The 19,254-nt window shown below is 37.6% G+C and overlaps 1 protein-coding gene across 1 annotated transcript in view; it reads right to left on the bottom strand.

The window, feature by feature from the left end:
• Nucleotides 1-19,254, bottom strand: part of Gpc6 (glypican 6) — a 1,019,946-nt gene that overhangs the window by 525,219 nt on the left and 475,473 nt on the right. Inside the window, exon 3 of the mRNA XM_021181728.3 lies at nt 3,920-4,311. Within this exon, the coding sequence (XP_021037387.1) occupies nt 3,920-4,311 (392 nt within the window). The remainder of the gene's footprint in view (nt 1-3,919; nt 4,312-19,254) is intronic.

Genomic DNA, 19,254 nt, shown 5'->3' with positions numbered 1-19,254 from the left:
GCTTATACATTTATTTTTAGAGCCTTGCCTGCTATATCCACCAAACATTATTAAGTATAATCTAGAGAAGGTTTAGCAAGTTAAGGGGTGTGGGGTTGGTGAGGGGAAAATTCATGCCTCCATTCCTAGCTCACTGATGACACGTACAGGTAAAAAGAATCATAATGGGACAACTGGTAAATAATTTTTACATTTATTTCTTTGCTAGAATAATCTTACACACACGTGCTACATGGAGACACCTGTTTGGTCCCCTATATTATACCCAGCTTGAAGATGGCTAGAGATAACTTCAAGAGCTCCTATGGATCTCTGCTTGCTCTATGATGCCACATCATTTATTCCATTGTGTGGTTTTCTCTTTCCATCTAAAGTTTCTGAATTTATAAGTTTATTATACTCTCCTGAACAGTATTGCTTACCTTCCCATTGTTTGATCTCTGTATATGTGGTATGTCATCTATGGTGATGTGAGCGTTTTCTTCTTGAAATGAGATATGGGTTTTCCCATTGTGACTGAGGTGCAGTTCACTTCCTTCTGTGCTCCACACGACTCCACCATGTGGGGAGGCCCCTGTTCACATTGTATAGGTGATTGAGATGTTTCTTATTGCATGTTTGCTCAAAATGGTTTTTTTTTTTTAATTTTTTTTCTACATGTCTCCTCGGACACATATGCAGAATTCCTCTAGGGAAGAACTGTGGGCATATAAGTGTTTTCAATTTGTTTAGCTGAAGTAAGGGTGTTATATTCAGCGCAGAAAAGAATTACAGAGCCCAACACTCCATATTTTGGCAATTCTTGTCATACTCAAAACTGGAAATTTATATAGAACATGAATCCTAGCTCACTGATCATAGATATTCATTGGAGAATCCTATGATGCGCCATCTAGAGCTTCAGCTGTAGTCAAAAATAAATTTGCCAAATTTTAAGGCTAGGAAAAGCATCATTTGTATCCGCAAAATGGCAAGCCCAACTTAAAAAAAAAATTCTGTTGAGGATCACAAATTAATCTTCCACTCTTTGCAAAGAAATTTCCCCATTATGTTGTCAAAATATTTGTCTCCTGCTCCTGTGTTTTGCCAAAGAAGTACATTTTCCAGTCAAAACAATTAATTAAAAGCTATTAATGGTGCCTTCAAACACTTAAGTTGTCACTGAAAATAAAATGAGACACTACAGGGACTGGATTCCCAAAACACTATGACGAGAGCAGCCCGATGCCTCCTGAGAACTTTTCCCAGAATCGTGAAACTTCTGCCACCATACAACCAGCTCCAAACCCTTTCGTTAGCAGAGCATGGAGACAGCTCAGATCTATACCAGACTTACACTTCAGACTCAACTGTTTCTCTCCCTCCCAATGTAGTTAACCTTTGCAACATTGGACAAAGTGGTTGAAGATCAATTATAGAACAAATAGATACATTTCTCCTTTCAATAAAAGAAAATGAAATATAACAAAAATATAATTGGACATATTTAAAAAAACTACACACACATAGCAGTTGGACAAAACAAATTGGCATACAGGAAAGAAAGCAAAGGAAGGCCTGTGAATTGGAAAGTTGCCCATTTGAGCACTTGGGAATTAGTAGATACATTTTAAACCTACTATAGATTATCTGGAAAGTATGGGAAAAAGTGAAAACCCTACAATACTTGTATCATACATTGTTTGATAGAAATTGCTCAGCTTCTTTGAAGTGAAGTTTTAACTTTTGTATATCCAACTATTACCTACATTCCCATCTATGGTTCAATATCAGCTTATATTTTATCTCCAACCTAGGTCAGTCAGGCTGAGATCTGTAGAGAATAGTTTATATTTTACATTACATGAACCACAAACTACATTCCAAAACTCTGCAGTTGTTGCTCAGAGAAAAATAAATGGTTTGTGGGCTACAACTTTTATGAATTCTTAAAATATCTGAAGGTAGCTTTCTACTCATGGTTGGTGCCTAATGCCCTTCATCATAAAGAGAGACATTTTAGAGTTTGGTAAACAGAGACTCCAGAGGACACCTTTCTGTGAAAGACTGAGAAAAGAACCCTGCACAATTATTAGTGCTAACATCTGAGAAACAAGTGAAAATAGTCAGTAGACAACATGAATATTTTCTTATCTACTTGGGACCTTTACAGATCATGATAGACCAGTCCAAATGGTATTCACATTCAGGCAGAATCAGCACAAATAAGCCGAATACTGTACACACCGAGTGCACACACTGAGTCTACTCACTGATCCATGCTTCTCAGCACATACTTCATATGGACACTTCAGACTTTAATAAGGCTGATAGCCTCAGTGACCTTAATGTATTGAATAATAATGTAATTAAAGAAATATCTTTGTTAGGGCCTATAGGGTATACTTTTTGTTTCTGTACTTCCTTATATTTAAAAGATCATAGCTGGGAATAACACATCTTCTTGGAATCCCATTTGACTGCCTTTCTATTAAACTACTTCTAAAAAACGTGTTCCTTCAATAGGTCAAATATTGTTGATATCCAAAATAAATAAATAAATAAATTGCATTAAACATCCTTGCTGTATGACCTTTATATCATTGCATTCCATGCTATAACTTTTTAGAAACTGATAATTTTATAAAAGGAAATTGCCAGGAATTTTACAAGTCATTCCATAGACTTCTGTGTATGCCAAAATGTAAACAATGAGAAAGAAAGGAGTTGGGGTGGGGCTGGAGAGATGGCTTAGAGGTTAAAAGCCCTGGATGGACTTCCAGAAGTCCCGAGTTCAATTCCTAGCAACCATGAGGTAGCTTTTAACCATCTATAAGGGGATCTGGTGCCCTCTTCTTGACTGAAGGTGTACATGCAGACAAAACACTGTATACATAATAAATACATCTTTGAAAGAGAAGAAGGAAGGAAGGAAGGAAGGAAGGAAGGAAGGAAGGAAGGAAGGAAGGAAGGAAGGAAGGAAGGAAGGAAGGAAGGGTAATAATAACAGAAGTATTTCTGGGAAGTTCTAAAAAAAAATAGAAGGAAAAGAAAAAAACCACCAAACCTCCATGGCTCTTGGCCACAGACCTGCAATAAAAAATACTGTTTGGCAATAATTTCTGTACAAATATGACCTTCTTTAAGAGACATAATACCAGCCTCCTTTTATATATTGTTTCCTCTTTACTTCTTATATAAATCATCTTTTAGGCTATGTGCAGCGCTGACCTCATAAATGGGCAGGCCCACCACTTAAGAGCAGTTAAATGTCAAGGCAGAGCTTAAACAAAGCAGATGTGCTCCACGCAGGAAATGTCCCACCTGGAAAGCCAATAGCCCCGAAGCTTTTCTTGCATTAAAGGTTTACAGACAATATCCTCAAGGAAGGGTCCCAAAGTGGATTAGTGATTTATGCTTTTCATAAGTCGAACTTGACACACAGCCTGGAATTACAAAGATGACAGACAACCCACGGACCTCGGGGCAGAACCTACACTTTGTATCCATTAGCCCTCCACAGGTGCCAGGCAAGGGCCTCCATTTTCACCATTAAGGAGCCCTACCACACTGATAAATAAGAGATGGCAAGTGCCCTTTATCCTGTTTCTACTTGCAGCATCTTTGGAGACCCTGTCCTTTGTTTACCGGAGAGGATCACCCTGTAACTATTTATCATCACCAACACTTTGATGGGCTGGTACTAGTTTTAAGCGGTCTTGCTTAAACAGCATCACCCATGAAAACTCACCTACATTGATGATAAATATTTACATTAATTGCCAAACCGTATGGAGTGGCTTAGCATTCCTTTACAAAGGTTTCCTTTAAGACTAGAGATCACTGGGAATGAGAATTTTTTGCCTTAATTTGTTTTATAAACCTTATTTTTTAAGGAAAAGAGGAAGACCAAGTAGAGAGATAGCATGCTCTAAGTTACCTTGGAAACTCGGTTGGCCACCTCTCTGCCCACTGTCAGGCCCTGGACAAAGGTGCGAGCCGCAATGAAGGCGCGGGTGACCTGAATCTTCAGTTTCCGTGGCACGTCTCCAAATGGCTTCAGCTGGTCCGTGTACTTGCTTACACACTCCAGGTAGTCCTCGCTGAAGTGATACTGAGGGTTTATCAGCTGGAACATCCGCTCCAGGAGCCGAGCCCAGAAGTCATTGAGCATCTCTTCCAGGTTGACATTACCCCCTGTGTAGTACCGCTTTAGCTCAGTGAAGAGGTCCTGGAATACCTCTGAATTCTGCATGTACAGCATTCCGTAGGTCCGGACAAACATGTCATTTAGGGACTTCTCGGCGTTTTCCAGCAGCTCTCGGAAAAACTCTGGAGAGCAAATAAGAAACGGTCATAAGCAATCGGATTATCTGTAGAAAACCTAAGATCGCGGCTTACGTTAATACCCATAACTACGTTTCGATTTATTTCTTTGGTGGTGTTTATTTGGTTTTCTTTATTTGATGGAGACTCAAACCTAGGCCCTCGCATATGGTAGGCAAGTGCTCTACCGCTGAGCGGCATTCTTAGTTCCACATGAGCACTCTGAACGCACAGCTGTTCAGGAAAAACAATCCTATGATTAAGTCATTAATAGAACATTGAGAGCAATGAACTTGATTTACATGTGTTATTTTCTACTACACAAGGAACTCATAAGACCCCGTGATTTCTAGTTTAAAACACATCATTTAATATTAGGGGATTAGTAATTAATGCCTTTCTAAAAATAACTCAATTAATCTTCCAAGTATCAAATTTTAGGAAAAAAAAATCTCATGATATGTTTTGCCTGTGTGATGGGCACAGGCTCATCATTAACACAAGAGCAAGTGCATACTGATAAACACATTTCCTCCCCTTCTTCAGCACTGTCTGTAGCAGTAGGTTACAACTCACTTAAACTGATTGTGTTTGGAAAGGGGTGTGCTCAAAGTAATGTCAATTAATCAACTGAAAATGCCCAGAAACCCATGAAATTAAGTCGCTTAACTATAAGGCTGTAAAGAATATAACAAAGATGGCCATAATGATCAAATGGGCCATTGGATAGCTTGGATTATCATTATAAATATAAACTATCATTTTATAAAGCAAAATATTGACAACTGGGCTTTCAGATTTGGAGTTCTTCAATGGAAAGTGTACATCTTCCTAAGCTCATGTTAATGTTTCTAAATTTGCGGATACCATCACTTATCCTGAAATGGGAATTACAGGCAGTGGACACAGCCAGCCTGGCTTGTGTCCCTTCAGGCTATCTAAAGAGGCCGTTCATGTTCACCAGAGATACACAAGCACAGAAGTCCTTCAAGAATGAGCTCCCGGGGAAACCGACTCTAAGGTTTTCATCCCATTTTCACAGTGTAAATTGGGTGAGAAGGGGCGAAGATGAGAAGATCCTTTGAGTTTATCAGTTCATGTTTCCAACAGCACCGTGACTGTGCCGCACCACATCTCTTTCTGTACCTGGGAGCTGTGTCCTCCCTTATAAGCGCAAGGACAAATGAAGGCCCACAGATTTCAAGGGCTCCAAGGAGAAACTAGAAAACAACACTTCTTCATGAGCCCTGGGCAATTCTTCCCAAGCATGTGAAGGAACGTCAGTGAAGCCTCCTCTGCCGTGTCTCTAGGAACTAATTTGATTTTTCTCAGAAGTTGGCTGAGTGAGTGTTTGAGTCTAGAGGTTCCACTCAGATTTATATGAAATCTACATCTTCTAGATAATTAATCCATGCCCATACTGATCATACCTATTTCATGCAGTTTCAAACTAGGACAAAACAACAGCATTTACAGAGAATGCTATTGACTTGACTTTCACGGAGAAAGAATGCTTTTGTTTTTTTATTGGTATTTTTATTTTAATAAAAGATTAACTATTTATAAAATATACATAATTGGGAAACTGCTTTCTGGCCCTACAAACATTAACTAAGAATGATGATTGCAATAGAATTTTTTTATCAATTTAAAGATTTTAATAAAGAGATAATTTTCCCTAATTTGTAATGTATTTCCCTACAGCTTTTGTTTCTTCATGTTACTGCCCAGAAGTGTAGACATCCTGTTTGTCACAGATGTATCAACATTTAAGAGATTATTTAATTTTAATGGCTGACAGAAAGTATGTAGTTTTTCTTCAAGCTAGAAAATATATTTTTATTTGTTCCCCAAAAGTAAAATTGCCTGACATATTACTAAGCCTCTATAACGGAAAATTAATATTCCTGGTTTGATTAGGACATATTAGATAATGTATTAAATATTACACTCACAAACATATATACTGGTGTATTAACCAAAACATTTAAAAAAAACTGTTTTAGAAAAGGAAAATGAACCGCCCCGATTTAATGATTATAAACTATACATAGGGATCAAATGATCATCATACCCATACATTTCTCCAACTAAGAACAGCTAAGAAGCATGAATGGAAAGACACGGACATTTTAACCTTAAAGACAATGAATGTTGAAGCACTCTGTTGTACTGTAGGTCACTGTGACTTACGACTTCATGAAACCAAATGCCTAACAAAACCATTTCAGAAATAGCTACTAGTTGGTCCTAAAATGAAATAATAAAATTATCAACGTTCAATATTCAACTATAAAAATATCCTAAGTAAAGTCTTTTTATCTTGATACCAAGAATAAAGACATCTTGGCTGTGCTAACTCAGGAAAAGGATGAGAGGTATTCAGATTGTGAAAGAAGATAGGAAAGAATGGGAAAACTGCCGGATTGCAGAACACTAATATAATGAGACTAGAACGCGTATGTTAGTCAAGAACTGTGGACAGCTCAGTCACTTGCCTTCTTTTTTATGTCAAATATTATGTTAGATTCAGGAATTAAAGGTTAATTTATTGAACACAATGCAGTGCCTTCTGTAAATGAATAGTTAGTGATCAAGAGTGTGGTGCAGGTTTACAAAGGAGAGAAACATTATAGACATAAAGACAGGTAGATAGATAGATAGATAGATAGATAGATAGATAGATAGATAGATAGATAGAAAGATAGACAGCCAGAGAGACAGACAAACATATAGGCAGTGGTGAGTCATCTAACTGTATCTCCATCTTCAACAAAGATGACAGTGTACCTCCAGAAATATATTTAATTACATTAATTAAATTAAATAGGGAAATATTAATATTTTCCTGTTACTAAGGGTGATACCACTAAGGCATTTTTTTCCCTCTACTTACAAGGGAATTCTGACATAGTGGTTATAATCCCACTTTAGAGGTGGTTGGATAAAAAACTGGATTTCTTATTCTATCTTATGATGTATTTTCTTATATCTACATTAGTGTTTCTTGCTAAGTATAGAAATTAAGATATTGGAATTTAATCCATGAAGCTCAAGAAACAATTTATTAGGCAAAGATTGGTGGTATATGTCTATGATCTCATATTTAGAAGAAAGATCCTGGGTTCCAGGTGAGTCTGTGCTACTTAAGAAGATCCTATGTCAAACAGAACACAATACATACAGAAGAGAGGTTAACAGTCATTAGACTCTAAGGCAATGTTTTTATCTAAGGATGTATCATCATCTAACGTTGGCTACTAGCCTGACCGGTCTTCAAGAATAAGGTTCTTTTGGGTCCGAATTTACTGGCCTTATAGATTTAGTTAATATTTTATTTAGACAGACACTAATATATTGCTATTACAACATTACATTATACATTTTAGGTGTGATAAGAAATAGAGAAGCAAGATATTGAAGCAAAAGGAATGGCCACCAAAGAGCATCCATATTCGATCCCTGAGTCCTGGAGACTTCTACCTTTTGAAAGGTGACTCTCTGAACTAAGTATTTTATGCTTGGATGATATTTGTTTCTCAGCAAAGCAAAGAGAATTGAGGTTTGGAAGACAGTTATCTCATCCATTTTGCTGATGAAATATTATGCCCTAACACATCAAAGAGAATAAAATTCAGGTGAAGTAAAAAGAAAAGACAATCTTCTACACTGTGATCCTTTGCTGAATAGGAAAGGGCGAAGCTCGCATGTGAGAAAACCTCCAGTCAACACACATTTTCATCATTGAGACACAGTTTGTCTGAACAAAATGCTATTTGATTTTTCTTTTCTTTCCCAATCAGAAAATATAGATCAAAGGCAGCTCAGGGGCCAGGGAAGCTTCAGGTGCACAGATGTATTTTCCCACCCAGCATTAGCTGTCGGAGGATTCAATTCATCTAGAGGGAGATCTCCATGAAAATATCTGCTTTCTGCAGGGCAGGCCAGCATATCAGAGAACACGGTTCTTCCAAAAGTAAGGATATACAATGCCTACCACTTCAGAGGCCTAATAAGGAGCAAAATATCAACTCCTAGGTGTCAAGGGGTAGCCTAAGTACATCTCAGAATAGTTTCAACTGGAGCATCCAAGTGGATGATGAAAGGGGAAACCCCAGGCAGGTGCAAAGGGAAGTGAAGAGACAGAGGGAAGGCAGGATGAGGCATCCCGAACATTCATGAGCTGTAGGACACAGCAAAAATCAAGCCAGAAAAGCTGTGGTATTGATACTACTGGGGATAGGCTTATCCTATGTGTGGCAGCATGAAGATCATGCAGATGCGTTGAAACACACCATGACATGGTTTCTACTCTCCTGCTCCCACAAATGCTTTGCCATCTAGTTTTGTGTGTTGGAGGCAGGATTTCACATAGCCCTGCTTGACCTCAAACTGCCAACAGTCTTTTCCTGGAGCCTCAGGGGCTGGATTACAGGCATGTACCTCCACACCTGGTTCCTTATGCTTGGGGAATACTGTGTGGTGGGAAAGATTCAGGGCTCTCATGATGGCTCACCAGGTAAAGGAACCTAGGCCACTAAGCCTAATGACTTGACCTTCATTCCCAAGATCTACCTAGCAAAAGGAGACAAGCGCCTTGCTATAAACATATGTGCAACCCTACACACACACACACACACACACACACACACACACACACACACACACACATACACAATAATAAAAATAAAGTCGTGAATATAAAAAGTAAAAGGAATGTTTGAGCATGATAGTGTGAAATTACAAAATTGCAGAAGTCAAAAACAGAACTGTGTTGTCCCTGACAGCTGCCCAGATCACAGATACCAGGAGTGCAGAGGGGAGGCTGATCCTGTACTTTTTCCTTAATCTCTTTTCTTCCACTCCGTCATACTAAAATCACAGTAAGTCAGACTTTAGCTGTGGAATCATTCAGAGGAGAAACTGTCTCGGAGGATAAAATGGCTTTGGAAGTGATAAGATATAAATGCTCCGACTCACACATAACACAGTCCTCACCTACCTCCTCCATGGCTTCTCCAAGTTCAACTGAATAGAAGTGTCCTTCCTTATTTTACAGCTAACCGTCGGTCAGCTTTCAAACCGTTTCTCCTTTTGAAATCAATCTCTTTCTTACATTATAACCGGATATGCCCACCAGGAGCACGCTCATTCAATTCATAGCCTTAACGGAGGAAAACCGGCAATGCCATGTATTTTCATCTGTCTTCTACTTTGAGAGTAAACAAACAAACAAACAACAAAAACATCACCATGCATGATTCTGCAATGGGCTATGGCCTTCCACTGTTCAGGGGCTGTGATCTTATAAGTAAGTAAAGGCAAAGATTGTGGTTGCTTAGGGCCTGATGCTGTCATGCAATGTCACACACAGCATGGCATTTGACAGTTGGATTCTAGTCTTCTACTTTAGGTGTCTCAGCATCAGCACTGTTAAATTCAATTCTCCTTCCTGGGGCACCATGGGATATATAGGATATAATTAGCCTCCCTGTCTTCCTCTTACGAGTGCTGGTAGCACAGCCTTCACTCTGTATGCCAACAAGAATGTCTACAATGTCCTCTGGGGAAGACGATCACTGTCTCCACCTTAACCACAGTTGCTTCGGACAATGTCAAACGATGAAATGGGGGGGGGGGAGATAAAGAGAGAGAGAATATCCACTTTGAACAGGTATTCTGCAAAACCATCTCAGGGATTTTTCTTAAACATCGTTTAATGTTTGTATGACGTAGATCTTTTGAATGCATTTTCAAAAATTATGGGGTAGAAATTATATTCAAGGGAGAAATTAGAATCTATAATTGTCGAGAAACAATGTGTGGGTATGTTTATTGCTGATTTGCTACTCCTGTTTCTCCTAACTCGCATTTTCTACTAGTCTATATACTATTATTTCTATGTATTCATAAATTATACTAATCATTTTACAACAAGACGCATAACGGTTCTTTCTAGGAGTCAATAGAAGCCTGGATGATTTCAAAGTGACAGAATATAACATTAAAAAATCTCTATGCTTGAAGGATTATAGTAATCACATTTCTGTTCCTCAGAGAGTATTGAGAAACCTCTCACAGGACAAACTCTGTAAAATTGAAAGAAAGTATAACAAAATGTATGTATTTACCTTTCTCATCTGTCTTAAAGTTTAACAGGAAAGGAAACATGAAACTTTAAGTTAAGATTAAAAATGAGTTTGGGTCAATGAATGAGATATATGACTAGATGCAGACAGGAGAAGTGTGTGGCTTTACCTTTTAAAGGTATACGATTTGGTACATATATGTCTTACCTACATCCTATGTAAAAAGATATGAGTTTATCTATGGTGTTGATGAGGAAACACAGGTTTCCAATGTTAACTGTAATGTCCCAGAGTGAACATGAACTCCAAAATATTAGAGGTAAGGAAGAGTTTCAAGAAGAAAATCGCTTTGTAATTTATCCCCAGTCAGAGTTTCACAGCGTGATCTGTGAAGTATTTAATGGGAAGTATTATAAATCCCTAAGAAAGTGGACGCAACTATGCTTAAGTTCAAATTGCAAAATATACTTTAAAGTTGTACATAAATTATTTACAAAATGATTAATATGTATATAATTTCTGCTTCTAATATTAATTAGTTGATATAGGTAATTGGAATTGGGGAGAATGCTCCAATCTCTAGAGTTCTATTTTCCCCAAATCGTTCTCATTAAGAGAACGTTAGAGCAGAAAGTGAACCACAAACCCTAAGATGTTTTCCTAGGGTATGAAACAGGGAGTAGCTTTGCATGGGATGATAAACTCTCTAATGAAAATGTGTCTCACTTTATGACAGACATAAATATACATCATTTTATAACAGCACATAGATTATCAATAATATATATTCAAGAGGGATATATTTCATATTCCTGTTAAGTTACATATAAGTCATATCTTCATACTCTGATGACAGCACACTTAAGTCCTGTGACACTGCACTAACGTAGCTTAATGGGAATTTTCATGTAGAGAGATGTGATATCATTAGAGTAATGGATGCCTGTCTTAGTGGTTTCAACTAAAGAGAAGCACAAGGATGAGGTACTAACTCCTAAGCATGTCAAAGCCAAGGCAAAGCCATCCATGTGGGAAAGCAAGGTCAGACTTCATCTACAGTGATGTGCAGCTGAACAATATAAAAAAATGAATTTCTGATTAAGAATTTTATTGTTAATTATTATGCTTACAAGTGATGAAAAAGAGCAGACCATTGGAACTAAAAAATATCATGTCCTAATTCAGTGTTCCCTGTGGAACATTTTCATAAAGGAGGCCAGGCTTGATCTTGCACATCACAGGCCCCTGAAAGTACGATGCCTATATTAGCCCTGGGCTTACTGGGCATCTGGCTAGCAGAGAGTGTGCTTGCACACACAACTAGAACATCACCCCGCTGTTTCTTCCACAGAAACCTCCTCCTTATTCCACTCTTTAGTGGCTTGAAAAGAAGCAAGCCAGCCAACATTCTTCAGGAAATACTTTGAGAATGTATTCAGTTTCCAGTCAGTGACCAGGAGCTACGCAGAGATGCTATGCTTTTTCAGTGTGTGGACTAAAAGCAAGCAGAAAACCACAAATTATAAACAACATGCAAAAGAGACCGTATGTGGCACCAAAGCCATTAAACATCAGACACATTCAGAAAGTTTTACTAGACTCTGGGACAAGAGATCATAAATTCTCACATTTTGAAATTTGAAGATAAATTCATTAAACAAAGCCTTGTATAGCTTTAATTTTTTTATACCCAAGAAGATGGTTGAGCCATTAGTCTCCTGACTCTCATGTAAGTAGTTGGAATATAGTTTTTTCTTCTGATATCATTTTTATGACATGTGGTAAAATACAGTGTGATAGCTCTGAGGTTAACTCATCCTTACAGTCTCTCTTATCGGTAAATGAAATGCAGAAAGACGGTCTTGAATGTTTTAATTTTTAAAGAACTTAGATCATTTTATTGACTTAAAGGTGAGACTACTTAAATTCTCTCAAGGTCATAGTTCAATAAATCACTATGAAACGCCTTAGGCAAGACCCCAAATTATCCTTGAGAATCTAAAATGGGAGATAAACCAAAGAGGAAATGGTTATTCATTGAATTTTAATGCCAGATTTTAATTTTTCCAATGAAAACTTGGATGTTTTATTATTATTATTATTATTATTATTATTATTATTATTATTATTATTATATTATCACTATTTCGCCATGTGGGGTATTAAACCTAAGGCCTTGGGAATGCCAGGCCAGCACGCAGACATTGTGTCGCACCCATTACGCTGTAAGCTTCTCCTTCACTATAATTAATAAAAATAGAAATGTAAACTTCTCCAACACCCTGCAAATCTGCCAACTGTCCTAAAACAAAATACGGTTTTCTCTAGAATTCAATAATTATTTTCATAACATTATAAACATATTATAAACATATCAGCTGCTAAATACTAAAACATAGAATTCAAAATCTACTCTCTACAGTAATCTACATTATTATTTGTTATATCTTTCTTCCAATATGTGTTGAGAATTCTTACAAATTAGATGTTGGTGGAAAATATAATCAATAATTTAGATTTTCAAAAACATAATTAAACATTTAGCAATTGTATAATAGTATGCTAATTTATTATTAAGGATGTCAATTAATGCACAACTAATATTGTAATAATGCATATTTAATGCATTATTCAGGTCAACTAACTCTGCCATTTTATATTTTCCTAATTTATCTAATCGACTAGACTTTTCCATGAAGACATCTTTAATGATAAATCATCAGTTTACAACCAGAAGTGTTCATTAAACTTGGTCAATACCTTGCACCAAACCCCTCAATGTATTACCATTAATGTAAAGTCAGCGAAAAGATTTAATGGCAGACAAGTTTTCAGAATCTAGTGTGCAGTGCAGGGCCATCTGACAAGGGCAGATTTGTGATAACAAAGCAGTAAATTGTTGACTAGAATTCTGACTTCAGGGGGTGAAAAGCTTTCTATACTCAGTGAGCTTCCCACAGTGGAGTGCGTGTATCTAGGTAGCTTGTTTTTCCCAGGTACATCTTTAAAGTAAGCAAGGCTGATTAGGGCTTCTGCAGTCTCTAGGTGCTACAGACAACTCTTAATTCCCACAATCATGAATTAAGTTTGAAATTTGCTGACAGTTCCTGCCATAAGCAAACCCTGTTCTGAGCCATGGCAAGTACTTCGCTGTCCCTCCAGGCACTGCAGGAAATCAGCAGATGCCTTCACAGTTTCTTTGCATCGTTACAGTTTTGTAATTTTGTTCCACAAATACCCTTTAGGTCCTGCCCACAAGGCTGCTTCATTTTTCTCTTAAAGAAGAAATTAGTCCCAGCTTTAGATAAATCCTAAAGTAGAACAACTTAAAAACATTCCTATTTGTTTTGCTCAACAGAAAGAAGTGATGAACTTTCCAAATGAAAGTGGTAGTTACAGATGGAGTGGTGCATTTGTTGATGTGTGTTCAGGGTTCACAAACCTAATTTTTCCCAAGGTCACTGTCCTTTGTTCACCGAACACTCTCTGGAGGAGAAAGACTCCACCATCAAACCTGCAAGAGTGCGCTTGGAACATGGAGGTAAACTTCGTGTTCAAGTCGGCCCAGTGGGATTACGGACACAGGACACTGAACTTGCTTCATCTGTCTCGTTTGCCTTCATTCAGTTTTCAGCCCTGCTTTCCTTTAAACTCATGAGGACCAGAATTCAGTTCCCAACACCCACATCAGACGGATGTGAGTACTTGTAATTCCAGCTTCAAGGTACCTGATGCCCTCTCTGGCCCCCCACAGCTTATTAAACATATGTGGCATGCTCTCTAAAGACATGTCCACATAGACAAAAATTATTACAAGGGGACACCAACTGGTTATCCAATTCTAAATGGTCAACAATGATAACATATACACACACGTAATATTGCATAGACTAAACAGATTATACTATTGTATTTAGGGATATATATATATGCATATATGTGTAATATATAGGAATATATTCTTAAATATATATGGAATACAATTTTGTAATATAAATATCAAGTCAGAAATATATATATAGGAATATATTACACATACACACTCATTTATATATGAATTATAGGACTATATATTGTAATTCCTATATATTCCTAAATATATGTATGTTATATATATTTGTGTAATATAAATATCAAATAATATATATGAATGCATATATTACACATATATATTTAGGAATACATGTATATATACATACACACACACACACACACACACACACACACACATATATATATATATATATATATATATATATATATATATATGTATATGTACCTATATAGAAAGAATATTAAAGAAAAGTATGCTGTACATTTGAAAAAGAGTAAGCAAAGTGGGGGCAACCCCTTTGTTTTTCAAGACTTTGATTTTAATCAATGCATGAAGGAAATTGCATGGGCTAAGAAGGAGTTATAGTGAACATACACATGCACTTGTGCACAGACACAAACACACATATATGCGCGTGAGTGTGGATGCATGCACACACACACATATACATACAGACCCAACTCTGTTCTGTAATCCTTAATTTTATCAGCATCAAGTGGTCAGCCTAAGGCACCCAGCTCAAATGTGCCAAACATTTGACTACATAAACCACAGAGATCCTGATTTATGGCATATATAAGATAAGACATAAGGTATAATATAAAAGCCAACTAACCACAAGTGAACTGGTTTATGGTTGACCTAAAGATGCTTAAAGCTCTTTAAATATGCTCTGAACAGATTTTCTTATAATATTTTAAAAATTACTATTTTTATTTTATCTATTATCTTACTATTTTTATTTTTGATAATATAATGTAATTAGATCATCTGGCTTCATCTTTTCCTCCCCACAAACCCTCCTACATACCTCACCTGCCCTCTTTCAAATTCATTGCATCTATTTTAATTAATTGTCGTTATATACACACATGTGTGGATACATATATGTGTAAATGAATCAGTGTAAACTGCTCAGTCTGTGTAGTGCCACTTTTATCTACATTTTTAGAGCTGTTTATTTGGTATCGATAACCAATTGATGTGATGCTCCTTTGGGAAGTCTATTTTTTTTCCCACTTAGACTTATTAACTTGCCTATAGCTTCCTTCATGGGGATGACTGAACTGTGTCAGAGAGAAAGGTATGGTGACAAAGCATGGGGTTTGGAAGGGCCGTGGGAATTTGGAAGCACTCACTGCTGGCATGGCAGTGATCCACTGGTGGAAACCTAACGAGCTGGGTGGAGAGATGTTGGAGCAGGGGTCAGAGTCTGTCAAGATGAGAACAAGGCCCACCGTTGCCTTGCAGCGATAGTGTGGATTACTTTTTTATATTTCATGCTACAGAGAAAGGAGGCCCTTGGTTTTATGGATGCTTGATGCCCCAGTGTAGAGGATTCTAGGGTGGTGAGGCTGGAGTGGATGGGTGGGCGGGTGGAGGGAGCACCCTCATTGAATCAGGGTAAGGAGGATGGGGCAGGGGTTTTGCTGAGAGGAAACTGGGAAAGAGGATAATGTTTGAAATGTAAATAAATAAAAGATCCAAGAAAAAAAATAACCAATCTACTTGAGATCTATTATTTCCCTTTAGCTGATATTTCGTTTGCTATTATTTAAGCATAGTTTATAGAGTAACATGATACACATTTTAATTCTTCTCTATTGTGTGTTATAAGAAAAACAATCGGCATGATTGTCAAGAAGAAAGTATAATCTGTGTGAAAGAATTAAGAAAGTTCTGTTTGGAGAGGCAGTCCTTTTAAATCCGTGCGAAGTTTCCTTCAAAAGACAGTGTGCTGGCTTTGGTTGTTTTGGTTAAACTGTTGGGGAGCCTCTGCTGATCAGTGTGAAGCCCTCCCTGAACACTGCCCTCCATTTGGACTTGCCAACGGCTCATCTTCCTCTCCCAGATCCAACCCGGTATGCACTTATCATCCGGAGCAGACATGTCCTCACTCTCCAATCTTGCTCTGATGGATAGAATACTAACCTTTCACAAGATTAGAGACACAAGGTGCTCTGGAGATAATAAAATTCAAATGGGTTTATTTCAAAGGGCAACCCAATCTCGCTTTTGTTCATGGGTCAGTTGACAGATCATTTGCCAAAGCAGATTTTGTGCCTTTCCAAGGTAGGTTCTGGTTCAGTGTGCCAAAGATGTCAAATTACGGGGATCGCAAAGTATGCAGTTTCAAAGTAACCATGGGAAAAGGTGAGAATAACATAATTTTAGTGTGTGTGGCAAAACTCTACTGCACAGTATTTTAAACTTAGGACAATTATGTCCAACAGGGAAATCAAATCTGAGTAGGTTGAAAACATACAGGAGTTAGTATAATCACCTGGGTTATGATCCATAATTATATATTTTCAGAAACTTCACATGCAAGCATGATAACAGACGCCTGTAATTGCAGGCTGAAGTGTGAAGAGCTTGTGCTTAGGGCTAGCCTGTGCACCATAAAAGATGCTCTCTACACAGAGGAACCCTGTCTCGAAAAACAAAAATCAAAAAAAAAAAAAATGATGCTCTCTAGAAGCAAACCGCAAACCTATACAAACAAACAAACAAACAAACAAAAATGAAATAAATGGCTTCTGAAAATCAAATACAGGAGCTAAAGTGTGTTTTAAGAAATTCTGTGTTGATATTAACTTAAGATTGTTCTAGAACTATGTCAAGGAATATTAGATCATGACAAGTTAAAAATCAGGACTGCATAAGGATGGAGCAAGGCAAAAATCCACTGAAGAAAGTTTTCTCAGTGAAGGGCCTGAACTATTTTTCTGTCATTATTCCCAGCTTTCTTGCTTTGCCACTGACAAGCCTACACATACGGCTTAATTTTTAAAAAGTGTGTGTGGGTGGGGTATTTATTTATTTTTTATTTATTTTTGAGACAGAGTTTCTCAATGTAACTGGCTGTCATGAAACTCTCTGCAGACAAGGCTGGCTTCAAATTGGGAGCTCCAACTGTGTCTGCATCCCAAGTGCTAAGATAAAAGACCATGAACATGCTTGACTCAGTTGGGAACAAATACAGAGGGCCACAGCCAGACAGTCCCAGAAAGAGAGACTTTGGACTACAGGGCTCTAAATGGGATGTGTTCATCAGATCTCTCTCCGCAGAGCTCAGGAGGCTCTGCTGAAAAGAGGCAGAAAGAGTCTGAGAGCAAGAGGAGGCAGAGCACACCAGAAGATGGCCCTCTAAATCATCAGAGCAAAGGCTGAAGCAGCAAGCACAGGGCCCGCATGGGTCTGCATCCATTCCACTGTGTCTATGCTATAGCATCCAGTTAAGCATGTTTCCAGCACTCCGTGCGTGAGAACAAGTGGCTCTCTGATCCTTGTGCCTTCTCTTGGGGCTCTTTTCCTCCCATTGAGTTACCTTGCCCAACTTAGATGTATGGTTTTTTTTTAATTTTTAATATTTTTATTACATATTTTCCTCAATTACATTTCCAATGCTATCCCAAAAGTCCCCCATAGAGCCCCCCACTTCCCTACCCACCCATTCCCATTCTTTTGGCCCTGGCATTCCCCTATATTGGGGCATATAAAGTTTGCAAGTCCAATGGGCCTCTCTTTCCAGTGATGGCCGACTAGGCCATCTTTCGATACATATGCAGCTAGAGACAAGAGCTCCAGGGTTCTGGTTAGTACATCATGTTGTTCCAACAATAGGGTTGCAGATACCTTTAGCTCCTTGGGTACTTTCTCTAGCTTCTCCATTGGGAGCCTTGTAATACATCCAATAGGTGACTGTGAGCATCCACTCCTGTGTTTGCTAGGCCCCGGCATCGTCTCACAAGAGACAGCTATATTTGGGTCCTTTCAGCAAAATCTTGCTAGTGTGTGCAATGGTGTCAGCTTTTAGAAGCTGATTTTTAATCTTAGTATATTTTATGATGTTGTTGTTTCTTAGTAGCCTCTTCCTTTCTAAGGAGAGACAGAAAGAGAGAGGATCTGGATGGGAAGGAAGTGGGGGAGAACTGGGTATAGCAGAGGAAAGGGAAATTGTAATCAGGGTATATGCTATGAGAAAACCATCTGTATTTAATAAATGGAGAAAGAGAGGGAAGAAAAGCAAAAGGAGAATTTCTATAAAAATACTCCTAAGATGGATCACTCGGGTCTGGGATATTACTCAAAAGCCACTCTACGTAGAAAAGTTAAAATTCAATAATTAATAATTATGTCTCACTACAAGTGAAACTGGAGATATGTATATATTCTCATGATGGCAAATTTTAGAGATGCATAATATTTTATCAATACAGTATGAAATTTCTTTTCATATTTTTTGAAGTTTGAGCTTGTATTCTTTTGTAAGGTAAGCTTAAATGTGTATATGTAATATATTTAATAAAATAAAAGTTCAAAATTTAAATATTACATGACTAAAAGATAACTCGTGGTTAGTTTTTATTATTTCTTTGCTTCTTCTTTTTTGTTTGCTTGGTTTCTTTTTTGGTATAAGATCAAACAATGTAGCCCAGCCTGTGCTAGACCAGGCTGGTCCCAGATGCACAGATCTGTTTGCCTCTGCCACCTGAGTGATGGCATTAGTGACACAAGCCATCATGCCCAGTCTATTTATTAACTTAGAAATGCATTTTCTCAAAATATGCACACATTAATCATAATCATCTATCTTCACACTATTTCACTAATTAGATCATGTGTCTGGAATAAAACTACTGAAATCAACCATCTCTTAGATACAATATTCAGAGAGGAATTGTATGCCTCTATTTCATCAATGAAGGTAAAGCTACATTTGAAACAAACTTTCATTGAAAGTAAAGCCTGGACAATATTTCTCAGGCTTAGACTCCTCAGAAACCACAGAGAATCACAAAA

Source organism: Mus caroli, unplaced genomic scaffold, assembly GCF_978045245.1.
Source record: "Mus caroli unplaced genomic scaffold, Mus_caroli_1 scaffold_12, whole genome shotgun sequence".
Lineage (NCBI taxonomy): Eukaryota > Metazoa > Chordata > Mammalia > Rodentia > Muridae > Mus > Mus caroli.
This window is presented reverse-complemented; position numbering and strand designations above follow the sequence as displayed.